General features: G+C 39.2%; 1 protein-coding gene across 2 annotated transcripts in view; it reads left to right on the forward strand.

The window, feature by feature from the left end:
• Positions 1 to 15,788, forward strand: part of LOC136858618 (arrestin domain-containing protein 17) — a 156,254-nt gene that overhangs the window by 30,973 nt on the left and 109,493 nt on the right. For both annotated transcript variants that reach the window (XM_067138315.2, XM_067138314.2), the window contains exon 4: positions 5,254 to 5,436. In XM_067138315.2, coding sequence (XP_066994416.1) covers positions 5,254 to 5,436 — 183 coding nt within the window. The remainder of the gene's footprint in view (positions 1 to 5,253; positions 5,437 to 15,788) is intronic.

Here is a 15,788-nt window from a genome sequence, read left to right on the forward strand (position 1 = left end):
TATCTTGTAAATACACCTGCTGAACTAGATTCTGTTCTATAAAGGCTTGGTGCAGAGATGAACTGATTAATCCACAATGGCTGTATTATACCGTAGTAATTTTAGGATAGGTTTATATTATAGAGAGAGAGGGAGAGAGAGAGAGTGTGAGTGTGAGTCGCGCGCGCTCGCGCCTTTTGCCTTGAGGAGGTAATTTGACTGATGATGCCCTCAGTGAAGGGCGAAACATGTCTCAAGCGGAATTAATAATAAATTCCTAAATGTAAAATTTATGTGTATTGAATAGGTGACAAAATAAACCATTTAGCATCCTACATTCAGTATCTTCAATACGGACAACAATGATTTTTATCACTTGCTATGTCACACGTGTCTGTAACAGGTTCTATGCCTCACTCCATCCTCTGAAATACCACCATAACATTTTACTGTTAAATATGAAAGTTAGGCTTATAAAAACATTAGTTCTCCCTTTATTCTGCTATTGTGATGCTGTATTCATAGATGCAACGAAAGAACAAATTAGAAAAATAGAAAGCACCATGAATTCCTGCACCAGATTCATATTTTCGTTATGCTACAACACTCATGTCACACCTTATTACAAGCAACTTTCCCTCTTGAAATTTGAAGAACTCAGAAATGTTCATGGAAGAACTCAGAAATCTTCATGTAGCCCTGTTGGTGTACAGATCACTGAGAGAACTCTCCTGTACCTTTCCTCTTTTCACCAGCATAGTACACGCTCTGTTACTACACTTGCCATTCCCTTTAGCAGGTCAGCTGCCTATAATCACTCATTTATTGCGACGGGAAGTAGATTATGGAACTCTGTTCCAAATAACATCCGAAGTAATAACTCACTAGAGTCTTTAAAGTCTTCCTACAGAAGGTATCTCTTAGATGTATAAGCCCACGGTGTGAATCTTGATGAGTGAATGGTGTTGTATGGATCTGTGTATAATTTAGTTAATTTTTCTTTAAATTAATTTAAACTTATTTATCATTAAATTTCATTTAGTAGTTTGAAAAATGGTATGTTCATATTGGTATAATTATGATGTATTTATTTTTGAATTTATGATACAAATTAGTTTCTTTTAAAATATTTAATATTCTCTACGGTTTTTATGTACAATGACATGGTTAAGTGTAAGAGAGGACCAAGAGTCCTCACTTCGCCACTATTAAAGACAAATAAATAAATAAATAAATAAATAAATATTAAAAACTCATAGGCATGAATTATGATATGAGTTACTTTAAAAATACCAATTTCTTGTTTAAAAGATTTTTGTCACCATATGTACACGAAAGATAAGAAACACTTTACATCTGTAAAAGGCAAAATGTTGAAGTAGTGTAGATTCAGTGAGGCTTGGACAGAAGTGTAGAGATTACAGCTTGCCATAAATAAAATCCTGTTGTTTACATTAAAGGATAAGTCATGATGTCCTGTGCCTTATTAAATAAAGTTGTATGGCATTAAACCAGAGTGGTAGCTTCTTCCCTTTTTGTAGTTGTGTGAGAGTGTACTGATTATCTGTGAAAGATAAGAATAAGATGTGAGTGATACTAATATATTGAAGGAATGTCTTTGAATCATGTGAGAGTATCTATATGTGTATTTACTGCTATTGTAGTCCTGATGTTGTGTATGGTTTGGGAGCATGTTGTGTACTGCTCTGTGTTCGTCTCGGGCTAACGCCGGTTGCTGTAAGGGAAGGGATGGAGGGGGAGTGGCTGTTGAGGGGTTAGGGGTGATGCTGGGCATGTCTTCCAGTGGTTCTCTGGCATGTGTCAGGTTTTGTTTATTGATTCTTTTGAGATAAGCATTTTTTAACGAAGGAATGACTATATGGAAAATTCTAAATTCCCTTGGAAGGAATTAGATATTTTTTACCAATAGAGCATGTCAAAAACATATCAGATGTAAGGCTTTTCAGGCGTTTGCTCTATTAACCAGCGTTTTGTCTTAGGTCTGACACTAGAGTCATCAGAGTGGGATTGCTAGGCGGGCAATAATTCCACTGTGGAGATTTATCTCCTGTATGCAGTTATCAGACTGTGCCTCTTATAAGGGCTTCTGATAAGTTCACCTGCATACACCCCAGCATCAGTGGGTAGGATAAGAAATTAGGAGACCTTATTTTTGGGATTAACTTCGTACCATATTGACTAACATATACAAAGGTCTATGTTCAAACATGTATTACCAATGTCTCTCTTTGTAGAGTATGTGGCACAGCTTAATTTAACTTACGTAATACTGGAGCCTACTGTGTTATTGCTTGTGTTCATTTGATAAGTAAGGAATCATTTTCTTCAAATCACTTTTCTTTTAAACTGTGAGGCGATTTTTGCACTCCAGTGGTTTTAGTTCCATAGTAAATAGGTCTCCTTCCTTTCTTTATAATGTTGCATGTTGTCCAGGCGGCAATGTCAGAAAAAGTTGTTTTCACATGTACAAGGGCAGGATTCTCCTTCGTGACTAATCCAAGAAACCTGGGATATATTCAGTTTTGCTGTGTTCACATAGCTATCTGTAGCTTTGTGAAAATCCTCGAAACCAAGTTTTGTATTGTCATTTTGATTGGATTGTCATTTTGTCTGCAATCTGTCAGCACATAGTTCATTATGAATAAGGTCTTTGATACATGTGATTTTACTAACAAGCTGAGAAGAGAATTTGTGGTTTTCTCTAAACATGTACTTGTGTTTGTATATAAGTGTGTGTATAAGTAAATGATAGTTTAAATAATAAAATATTCTGAATTGACTAGGCGGAACCTGGACACAATTAATTGTTATAATTAAGTCATAACGGACCATTAGTAGCCATCGTGGTCAAGTTAATAGATATCTTGATAGCTGCAGTCGCTTAAGTGCGGCCAGAATCCAGTATTCGGGAGATAGTGGTTTCGAATCCACTGTCGGCAGTCCTGAAGATGGTTTTCCGGGTTTTCCCATTTTCACACCAGGCCAATGCTGGGGTTGTACCTTAATTAAGGCCACAGCCGCTTCCTTCCCACTCCTAGTCCTTTCCTATCCCATCATCGCCATAAGACCTATCTGTGTCGGTGCGACGTAAAGCAAGTTGTAAATCCTTGAAATCATTCTCTTCCATATTTATAACAATATAAGGATGTTTTGGTCTACTAGATGTTTTTAATGTTTCTAGGTCATGTGGCACAAACATCTTACTGACACATTTCCTCTTCTCAATCATAGCAAAGTCACAGTCGCAAGGAAGAAACAAATGACCACTAATAAGAAACCTGTGACTGATTTCATCGAAGCGTCCTTTTGCTACCAGATGCAGAAGAGGAACAAACATCATCTTATTTTTGTTTTTGCCGATGCAGTTATCAGTCCAAATTGCCAGCTTTCTCTTTTTAGAGAGAAGGAAAATAACTTCTAGCATTGCAGAAACAATTTCACTGCCACCACGCCCACTAATACTCTCATTCCAAAGACCCATGCATCTTCAAGGTCTCCTTTACACTTTCATATTACCTGTGAAGAATTATACAAATTATTAGTATTATTACTAGTAGTAGTAGTAGTAGTAGTTGTAGTTATTTGATTGCAAGATTGAGAATACATGTGCTTTCGGAGGTTGATTTCTGGCACATCTTTCTGTCAATAGTTTTTGTAGGATTGCCTACTGTTTCTTAGTCTCTTCCTTTCCTTGGAAACATCTTCAGAGCCCCTCTTCCTCCTAGAACGTTTACATCACCACTGAAAGACATTTTATGCTACACGCGGTAAACACGCTACCATCAGCAGGTGAGAACAAGTGACACTTGGACCCTTATTAACTAAATGTACCGCTGGAGCTACAGCTTCTGCCATCTTCAGAGGACATTAAAAACTACAAGAAAAGCGTTGAAGCTATAAACCCCTTATACAAGTATTCTGCACGGTACATAGACCTCTTTAAACCACCTAACTCACATTTGCTTACTTTGGCACTTAGACCCTTCTAATGTATAGATGATTTTGAGATAGGGATATTTGTCACAATGGAGGCCATTCTTTTCAGTGTCAAATTGGTTAATATAACCTTTAAGTTTTTAAAAAGTTTTTTTCCAACGGGCGAGTTGGCTGTGCGGTTAGCGTTGCGCAGCTGTGAGCTTGCATCCGGGAGATAGTGGGTTCGAACCCTACTGTCGGCAGCCCTGAAGATGGTTTACCATGGTTTCCCATTTTCATACCAGGCAAATGCTGGGGCTGTACCTTAAGGCCATGGGCACTTCCTTCTCACTCCTAGGTCTTTCCTATCCCATCGTCTCCATAAGACCTATCTGTGTCGGTGCGACATAAAGCAAATAGAAAAAAAAAAATTCCAGTCTGTCGAACATGAAGTACGAAATTAATGTATGATATTGCTAGAGTATAGAATAATACATTTAATTATTAATAGAATTCAGTGTTTCTACAAGAACATTCTCAGATACTATCAGATCACTTTTATAACTTGCGTATATATGTACAAAATTGTTTACGTTACATAGACTTGTGAAAACTAAGTGAATGCTTAAAATCTTTGCACCTTAATATATTTCAAAATGTTTTCTGAACTTACTGTAGCCCGGCTACTGTGCGTCCATTTCTTCCAGCTGTGCAGTACAGTAACCTAGGATAAATTCAGAAGAAAAGAGTAAAATTTATTAAGGTGTTTAAACAAGGATTTTTAGTAGTTGTGCAGTTTCCTACACTTGTTCTTATCACCTATTCATAATCATTGACAAGCTTACACTATATAAACAATTTTGTACATATATACACATGTTATAAAAGTGGTTTGATAGCATCTCAGGATGTTCCTGTTGTATGAAATGTGTAATTCTTTTGTTAATTAAATGATGTTTTATGGGTATGCGATAGGGATTTTATCAGTTTTATAATTCGTGTTCAAAAGAATGGAAAAGAACTTCAATATTATGTAGGCATTTTACACAAAGGAACACCATCTTATATTTGAACCAATACATCTTATTTTATCCTTGCGGAACTAAAATATTTTCTCTGAAGTCCTTTTCTGCTATTTCTTCTTAAATATCCATTCTACTGTTATACTGTATTATTTTTTTATGTTTCTCCTCTTTCAAGAACTGCTCTCTTGTCTGTCTGTCCAGCTTGTTCATGTATTCCCATATATATTTCAAGATTACACCCACCCCATTTCTGTCCTCTGTTGTAAAACCTCCAGATACTTAGTTTTCAATATCTTTTTTTTTCCCCCTTAAGAACCCTGTGAAGATGGAGAAGGAGAAGTTCTTCTGCTGTTTGTGCTGTAAGTCTGGGCCAGCAACTCTTGTACTGTCCCTGCCAGTTGGAGGTTACGTGCCTGGACAAGCCATTCCAGTTACAGTTGAAATGGACAATACCAGCAATGTTGAAGTTACTTTGGTAAAGTGTATCCTTCGTAAGGTATGTATCTTTTGTAGAAATAGTATTCAATCAAATTGTGAACATCTGTGATCATAAAAGGTTTTAAAATATGAGCAAAGCCATGGTTGATCAAAATTGCTTTTTGTATAGACTAATCCAAATGCAATTAGAAAATACATTCTAGAACTAGAATATACATCATCATCATCATCTATGTTCCAGAATCATGTGAAGACACAAATGAAACAAAGGTGTTTTCTTTTTTTGATTTGTTTAAATAAGTGATTTGTGTATAACTTTAGACTATATGCCATACATTTAAAGCATACGGCCGAACAACGGGACAAGAGCGCTACTGAGCAAATCTGAAGGAGGGAAATAGTAAATAGCTGAAAACACTTCAGCTCATTCTGCACCCACCTAGAACGAACTGTGCACTGTGTCGTCGTTCCACTCTAATTCACGCAACGAGAAAGACTACTAATTATGATAGAAGAGGCCTCAATCTCAATGTACCACTGAAAATTCCTACTTTGTTCAAGTTGGCACTTGTCCCTTTGTTCGGCTGCACACTTAGTTTGTTCTCTGCATACTTAACCCTTTACTGGTGATGTTACTTTTTCTTGTCATGTATCTTGTGGGGTGGAGTTTGTTATACACCAGTGGAAACTGGTCTTAGTGGAGAAACTCAAAGTAATAAATTATTCTTTATAATAAATTTATTGTTTAATACTCGTAACTAACACAAAAAAGCATAAGAATAATTACAGTGATGATAAACATAATTTCAAATGTAGAGATTTTAAAAATGGCAGTAAAGTTCTGTTCATGAATGTAGTGTACTTCATAGTGGTATTTTACAATCAGAGTATCTGATGATTTCTCCCCTGATTCATCCTGTCTGTCAGATATGTATTCATCTGTTTCACTGTCATGATTATACTGATAATCTGATGCAACTGTATCACCTCCATTGCCACTATAATCGCTCTCTTCAGCATGGACAATATCATTTACCAGGAAGAAGAAGAAAAATGAATGGCGAAGGGAGTCAGGTGTAGGGACTGTGGTTGTGAGTAAGCAGTAAGGAGTATGAGGGGAAAAGATAGCAAGTTTGAGGGAGATATAATAATTAGGCTTTTAACGGAGGTCAGGAATGATGTCTCCCTGATTCATTGTACAGGATACGATAGGTACGCAAGAGGGAGAGGAAGGAAGGGGAGAAGTTATTGAAGACAGGTGGGCTAATGCTTTAAGGGGAAGGAAAATGAGGGCTTAAGAGTTCTCATCAGGGAGTGAATTCAGGAGAAGTTTTGGTGAGGAATCTGTATGAGCCACTGCAGGCAGAACAGCAGATATACTGTAGATATGTATTTACCAGAGGTTGTAGTAGGAGATGAATCATGGTCGAGAAGTGATTTTATGGATGTGGAAATTTTCCCACAGAACTGCTGTGTTTTTGTAGAGACAGCATAGGAATGGTAGGAGGGGAGTGTTCATACTGGTGAAAGAAGAATATTGTAAGCTGTGAAAAAGTTCAATATGAGAAACATGAAATTCTCAATGTAAGACTCATCTCTAAATATATTAGCCAAATTGATTTTTTTTGTAGGTGTAGAGATCTGGAAAGGGAGGCACTGATACTGATGCAAATTATTTGATAAGTTATACAAACTATGCTGGGAACAACACAGAAAGGAACATAATTGTATCAGATGATCTCCAGGGAAGGTTATTCGAATGACAAAAAGTATGACCAACAAGTGGTAAATAAGTTAATTTGGCAAGTACATTTGAATCGGAAAGTGCCGGAACCATATAGAGGGAAAATATTCTTGATGTGGTGCTGATAAAACCTGATGAGCTTTGTTGAGAAACTGAAGTGATAGATATGAATCATTATGATGCTGTTTTATTCGTAGTAAAAGATAAATTTGATAAAAAGGGAGGTTGTAAAAATAGGAGTGTTAGACAGTAACTTATGGTTGCCAAGAGAGGCCTGCGGGACTTTCTAAAATAGTAATTGTCATCATTGGAACATGCTAAATAAAAATGTATACAGCCTAGGGGATTGGTTCAAAGCAATTGTTGCAAATCTCCGTGTATCAGAGAAAACGATCAAAAGCATTGGCAGTGGTGAAACAGTTAAATGTTTGGGAGTAGATTTTCCTTAGTCGATCACGGTAAATTGTAATAAAGTTATTAATAACCTAAAAGAAAAACTGGAGAAATTAATTGCCACTCGTTACTTCTGAAAGCTGATAAAAATTAACCACATTTGGCCAACACTTGTGTATTCATTACAGAATGCCCCGCTCGATAAATTGCCAAAAGGATTCCTTAAGGATGTAGACCACTTGTTAAAGAGCGCTCTCAAAGAGTTCTATCACTTCCTATTGATGTTCTGGATGCCATGATTTATTCACCTACAAAATAAAGCCCAGTGGGAAGCATTTATTCAACATCTTAACATGGTAAACATTCTGGAAAAATCTAACATTGTATATGCACTCTGTGGGAGAAATACTGAGAAAGAAAAAGCCAACTGCTTCCGTAATTTGAACATTGCTGTGGGAAAAACAACAAAAAGAAACAAATAGCAAAGCTATTCATGAGGTATATTTTTGGGCTTATGCCGTGTAATTAATTATAAAACACACTCAATGCGTTTCGAAAGGAACCTTGCCTTTCTTCATCAGGAGACAACAGAGAAATGAAACGTCGCATAACAGGTTGCTAGGAGAAAGCAACAAGGAACTTGAAATGGTGCCCTAAGATGTAAACGGGACGCCATTTTAGCCCCAGCTAGAGACAACGAATGGCAACAGTAAAGCATTACTTTCTAATGGTTCTGATAATAGGTAGCCATGATTCACTGAGTTTGTAGCCTGAATCACGGTTGAAATTATCTGGGTGATTACGTATTTCAACCGCCTCCCTGATAATTCTTGGGCGATATTGTTTTATTTGGGCAAGAACACCCACTTCTTGGAACGAGACATCATGACCAGGTGTTACGGCATGATCAGCAACAGCTGATTTATCAGGTTGGTTGAGTCTGATACATCTGGTATGTTCTTTGATGTAAGTACATACCGTTCTCGAAGTCTGCCCAATATAAACCTTGCCACAAGTACAGGGAACTCTGTAGATAACAGGTTGTTGCAATATGGGCAAACTATCCTTAGTTGGTCGCAGGAGTTGCCTAATCTTAATTGATGTTCCAAAAACAGTACGTACATGGTACCTACATAAGATTTTAGCAATACGATCCGTCGTGTTATGTATGTAAGGTAGGTAAGCAGTTCCTTATACATCTTTTTCCTTAACAGACGTCCGATTATGCATCGCTTTCAGAACCGTTGATCAAAGCTCTGCTGTAACCGTTGCTCTCAAAGGTGGTTCTCACGGTGTTAATTTCCTCTTGTAGAGCTGACACTTCACAAATTCTCCTGGCCCTGGTAGTCAGAGTTGTAAGGATACCATGTTTCTGGGCAGGGTGATGGTGAGAATCTGTGTGGAGATACCTATTGGTGTGTGTAGGCTTACGATAAATGCTGTGTCCTAAAGATCCATCCTCTTTCTTGGTGACGAGAACATCTAAAAATGGTATTTTGCCGTCAGGTTCCATTTCCATGGTGAAACAAATGGAAGGGTGCTGGCGATTACGGTGATCCAGAAAGTGACCAAGATTGTCTTCACCTTCCGTCCATACGACGAACGTATCATCCACATATCACCACAAGATCTTCGGTTTGCAAGGTGCCGACGACAAAGCTTTATCTTCAAAGTTTTCCATGAAGAAATTAGCCACAACAGGAGAGAGAGGACTTCCCATGGCCACACCATCTGTCTGTTCATAATATTTCCCATTCCATAGAAAGTAGGAGGAGGTCATGCAGTGGTAGAAAAGCCTTGCGATCTCTTCAGTGAAAATATCATTAATGAGAGACATAACACCATCAACAGGTACTTTCGTAAACAGACACACCACGTCGAGACTCGCCAAGATATCGCCTGGCTGAAGTGATATAGTTTTTAACTTCTCAGTGAAATGTGAGGAATCCTTAATATAGGAAGGGGTGTTACCTAGGTGTGGTTGAAGTAGACTACCTAAATATTTAGAAAGGACATATGCCGGGGAACCAATCGTACTAACTATATGCCTAAGAGGAACACCTTCCTTATGTATTTTAGGAAGCCCATAGAATCTCGGAGGAATAACATCCCCTGGAAGGAGACTCTTCGCTGTATCTTCTGGAATAGAAGATTGCTTGACCAATTTGAGCGTCGCATTTGAGTAGCGAGTTGTGGGATCAGGACTGTTAATCCTGTATACAGGATCAGCTAACAAAGACAAGATCTTGTTGTCATAATCATCCTTATCGATCACCACTGTCGCGTTACCCTTGTCAGCGGGGAGAATGATTATACCAGAATTGTCTCTTAGATCTACCTCACCTACCTTACATACATACCATGATGGATAGTATTGCTAAAATCTTATGTAGGTACCATGTACGAACTGTTTTTGGAACATCAATTAAGATTAGGCAACTCCTGTGACGAACTAAGGATAGTTTGCCTAAATTGCAACAACCTGGTATCTACAGAGTTCCCTGTACTTCTGACAAGGTTTATATTGGGCAGACTTCGAAAACGGTATGTACTTACATCAAAGAACATACCAGGTATATCAGACTCAACCAACCTGATAAATCAGCTGTTGCTTATCATGCCTTAACACTTGATCATGATGTCTTGTTCCAAGAAGTGGATGTTCTTGCCCGTATAAAGCAATATCGCCCAAGAATTATCAGGGAGGCGGTTGAAATATGTAAACACCCAGATAATTTCAACCGCGATACAGGCTACAACCTCAGTGAATCATGGCTACCTATTATCAGAACCATTAGAGAGTAATGCTTTACTGTTGCCATTCATTGTCTCTAGCTGGGGCTAAAATGGCGTCCCGTTTACATCTTACGGCACCATTTCAAGTTCCTTGTTGCTTTCTCCTAGCAACCTGTTACGCGATGTTTCATTTCTCTGTTGTCTCCTGATGAAGAAATGCAAGGTTCCTTTCGAAATGCATTGAGTGTGTTTTATAATTAATTACACGGCATAAGCCCAAAAATATACCTCATGAATAGTTACACGGGCCGTGAAAGTCTAAATGATAAATAGCAAAGCTATCAGAGAAAGGCTAAAAAATGAGGAGTTCAGAAAATGGTGCTCCCTTTCTTAAAAAAAGATAAAGGAATTGCCCTCTTCACACAGCACCCTCAAAGAAATAAGTGGTTTTCAGAAAAGGTAGGCCTTCAACATCAGAGTGGACTGAAAGCATCAAAATGATGGCAGATGCGGTTCCAGTAAAAACTTGTATGGTAGAAGTCACAATTATACATAGATTGAGATTTCCCACCTGTAGAAAATGTCGTTTTGGTTGTCTGTCTGTTAGGTCATCAGCCCAGAGGCTGGTTGGATTCTCAAATAGCACCACCAAAGGTTATGCGGTTGTAAGGAAACCGCAAAAACCAATGGCAGCACCAAAATGAGGCGTACTAGGCAAGACGAGGAGTGAGGTAGTTTGCCATTGCTTTCCTCACTGGGTCAGAAAGTGCTATTACAGCATGACTGACCCTATGAGCAACACCTTTCACAACACTCAGATGCACTAGTCATGCTCTGAATGTCATTACTGAGCACCGCCCATACCCCATCAGCTTCCATATTGTCACAGCCATGGATGAGACTGGGACTTCGGTGGAAGCTACACTTTACTCTGGCCTGTGCCAAGAGATGGATACAAAAGTACTGTATCCATCAAGAAATTGCAGCAGGCAAATCGTTTTGGTTATTGTGCATTAATTCCTCCGGGAAGACATATTTATGTCATTGTGGTGGTGAGCATGTAATTTACTCAATTGAAATTATATTCTAACTTTTTGGCCTGTTCTGTAATTCAAATTCTGAATTATTATGGTTGTTATTGGTATTCACCTATTATTGCTGCCCTATTCGGGTTATTTAAGGTCGCCTTAAGGGCTGCAATTGAAATGGGTAATTAGGTGGGAAATCTCAATCTGTAATTGTAACTGTTGTGCCATTAATACAGGCCTGTAATGAAATTAACTCATGGTAGAAGTCGAGAGAAACCACTGCAGGTGTGCTTACGGTGATATTGAAACTTTTGGACATGTTCTTGGCTACTGTCCATTCGGCTCATTGATGAGGAATACTCGCCATCACACAATTCGTGGCCTTATTGCAAAAGCCTTTCGTGACAATGGGTGGGAAGTATATAAAGAAGTGAACTGCATAGCTGAAAATGGTAGTACGAGAGGAGTAAATATATTCCAGCCATTGATAAACAGAAAGATCGCTCTGTAATATTGGACCTAACAGTACGTCTAGAATCAGGTGAACAACAGCCGAACGATGTGCACTCTGGGAAACAATCAAAGTTCCAGTATCCAATTACATCATGGAGAGCAATTGTGTGAACTCCGTTACCGTTCACAGATTGTTAGTAGGTGATGGCCGAGCTGTGAAAATGGTTTTCCTTCAAGGAAAGTCACCTAGCCACGAATGCCGAGGCGGCCGTGCATGGGTCCGTTCTTGTTTTAAGAAACCATTTATGTTACAAAACATAGAAATCGTGCAATACTGTGTCTTATGGCAAATCTGTTACGTGTCAGTTTCCAAAATAAAGGATGATGTCATAACTTTCAATGGCATGAGTACAATAGTTTAGTGAATTATCTTAATTAGTTATTATTTTATGCATGTTTTTCTGTGACAGGTACACTCAGACTACTGGCACGCTAATTCAGTTAGATTCCACAGTCAACAGTATGGCCATTTATTGAGAGTTGAATGGGTTAAGGAGGAGGTGCAGTTAGAAAGAAATAGGAATGGTTGTACTTTTGGGAGTGGTGACCTTGTCGTAACAGTAGAGGAATTCCTCAAGAATTCCTCAACGCAGTATTATCGGACCTTTATGTTTTTCTTATATATAAATGATATGAGTAAAGGAGTATTATGTATAAAATTTTGACCAAATGAAATAATGGATCATTTTGTATTGTATTGAACAGGTGGACTTATAATATTGTAATAATATTTGAGACATAAGTGGTATGTTCCGAGCTGTCAGCGGAGAGATGGCGTGGAATGACATTAGTAGACGAATAAGTTTGAGTGGCGTTTATAAAAGTAGGAAAGATCACAATATGAAGATGAAGTTGGAATTCAAGAGGACAAATTGGGGCAAATACAGTATTCATTTATAGGAAGGGGAGTTAGGGATTGGAATAACTTACCAAGGGAGACGTTCAATAAATTTCCAATTTCTTTGAAATCATTTAAGAAAAGGCTAGGAAAACAACATATAGGGAATCTGCCACCTGGGCGACTGCCCTAAATGCAGATCAGTATTTGATTGATTGATTGATTGATTGATTGATTGATTGATTGATTGATTGATTGATAGCCTAAAATGATGGATAGTATACCATCAACACTCCGACCTGGTAAAATCTGGACAAGGGGAAATGAAAATGATTATTATTATGATGATGATGATGATGAGTTAAGAATGGTTGTGGATGTAAAGAGAGATTGAAGGAACCTACTACATACATACATATCCCATGTCGTTCCATCTTAACACTATGAGCCCGGCGAGTCAAGATAGCGTCCCTCCCCTGTGCCCGCGTGATTTAAACTGTCAGAATAAATCACAGTTTTGTCAGTTTTTGCAGTATAAATAAACAAATTTATATACATATTCTAGAAAGAGGACTATCATATGAAATCAATTCAAAAATGCGTACGTTCAGCATTGGAAATAATATCAGGCTACAATATTGGTACATTCTGTTATCCTTGTTCACGTACTTGAATTTCTAATTCAGTCAGAAAAGTTCAATAGTGTAATGGTCATAGCACCCGCCATGTCAACTGGCAGTGGGCCCGGCCTGGCACCGTATAGACCCACCCCTTATGCTTCAACTGCGCCAATCACTAGCAGCGCTTAAAGCTAGGCAAGCCCCACTCGCTTCCGCTCGCGGTCCTGTAGCAGAGGAGTATGGAAATGACTCCACGATTAATCTGGAGTGTGTCTCAAGTGTTATTACAATATTATAGGTCCACCTGTTCAATACAATACAATATGATCCACTATTTCATATGGTCAAATGTTTTTTATACATAATACATAAAAGTCAAAGGTACATGTTTCACCCTCCTTAGGGGCATCATCAGCCTATATCAATCTTAAAAAATAATAATAATACATATACTTATACATTATAGGTTAAAATGTTGAAAATGGTTTCGTAAAACATTATACAATAACATCTAAAACAATGATAATGCACCAAAGTATGTTAAAAGAGTGAAATTAACAGTTTGAAGATTAAAACGTGATTAAACATGAGATTTTGAGAGTCTAAAACTAAAATGGATCCATATTTTTATAATATCATTAAGACTGTGAAAGCCTTGAGTATAAAAACAATCATCAAAGGGGGGATGTTTCTTCAATTCCCAAGTTGAATCCAAGGTGGTAAAATCACTTTCAGTTATTTAAAACGGAAGTGTGAATGTAATAAACAAGTTTAAAATGTATATGATTGGGGTATTATGTATAAAAAACATTTGACCATATGAAATAGTGGATCATATTGTATTGTATTGAACAGGTGGACCTATAATATTGTAATAACACTTGAGACATACGTCAACTTCAATACGGAACCAAAATGAGAATAGTCACTTGTAATCTGGAGTGTTCCATCTCGCGATGTTCCTGGATCCATCCAGCATCCGGACGATTCTAGAAGAGCCAGCACAGGTATATAAGAGAGGAACGACCTGCTTGGAGTTAGTGAGAGTTCGACTGAGTTAGAAGTTGGTGTGGTTCAGTCGTGAGCGACTGCCAGTGTAATGAAGTATGTGAACTGCCGTGATTATCGGACTAGTGTGCTACAGTGCGGACTGTCGGTGAAGGAGAGAACGTGTAGCCGTGCAACGCAGGACCTTGTGTGTGAGTGTAAAACTGTGTACTGTGAGAACAAGTGAGAAACGAAGGGAGAAAGCGCGCGAACTGCATAAGTCTGTGTTAATGAGCAAAAGTTGTATGTAGTCTTGTGTAGTTTAGTGCGTATCTAATAAATCTTAGTATCGAAGCTACCAGTGTAGTGTTAATTGATCATACTACCCCGCCAACCATACAACTGGTGTCAGAATCGGGATCGACTGGTAGCAGTAATTTCATAACTAGGAATTTCTAGTGAATCGTAAAATGGATAGTGAACAGTTTCAGGCTCTCCTCAGTAAGTTCACCGAACTCTCATCCAAACAGGATGAAATAAAGAGCGAACTGAAACTGGAATTAAATGAACTTAAGGGTGGACAAGGTAAATTAGAACACAAAATGCGCTCCCTCAAAAGAAAATTAAAGAGTGATATTATGCTGGACGTACAGGAACTGGTTGGAAAACAGATCAAAGAAATACCACAGGTTGTGGAGTCAGGGGTTCGAGACCTGAAAGAAGAAGTAAGTGCCCTGCGTACGAGAGTGACAGCCATGGAGACTCGTGCTAGGGCCACCTGCAGCGACAGCGGCACCAGCGCCGGGAAAGTAAAACCCCCGCGCTTCGACAGGACAACATCTTGGTGGACCTTCCGGGCCCAATTCGAGACCGTGTGCAGGCATAATGGTTGGACATTGGAGGAAAGGGCCGTGTACCTAATTGCCGGACTGCAAGGACCAGCAGTGGAAGTACTACACAGCCTTCAGCCAGGTGCCACTTATGAGATCGTTAGAGCGCTCGATAGCCGATACGGTGACCACCAGCTGGCAGCCACCTACAGAGTCCAGCTAAGGAAGAGGACCCAGCGCGCTAATGAGACGCTGCAAGAATTCGCACAAGATGTGGAGCAGCTAGCCTACAAGGCTCTGGATGGGCTGCCTCTGGACCACATTCAGTGGGAGGCAGCCTATACATTCATTGATGGGCTCCGCGACACTGAGATCCGCCAGAAGCTGATGCTCAGCGGGGAGCATGACCTCAAAGTCCCTGACATTAGCCCTGAGGGTGGAGGCAGTGAAGGGAACAGCGTCACCGTCACCAAGAATACGAGCCGTGAAAAGCGGGGATGTGCTGGAGACCCGCACCGTTACGTGAGACCGACGCACGCCGCTGCTGAGACGCCGACACACCAACGAGATCACCTGTTGGAATTGCAGCGAGCGTGGCCACCTGCGGAGGAACTGCCGTGTGGAGGCGGCCCCTGATCAGGGAAACGAGTAAGGGCCGACAAGGAGAGGGGCTCGTCGGCACCGTCACTACCGTCCTCTCGTTTCACGCTAAATGTGGTCA

This window comes from Anabrus simplex, chromosome 1 (genome assembly GCF_040414725.1).
Source record: "Anabrus simplex isolate iqAnaSimp1 chromosome 1, ASM4041472v1, whole genome shotgun sequence".
Taxonomy (NCBI): Eukaryota; Metazoa; Arthropoda; class Insecta; order Orthoptera; family Tettigoniidae; genus Anabrus; species Anabrus simplex.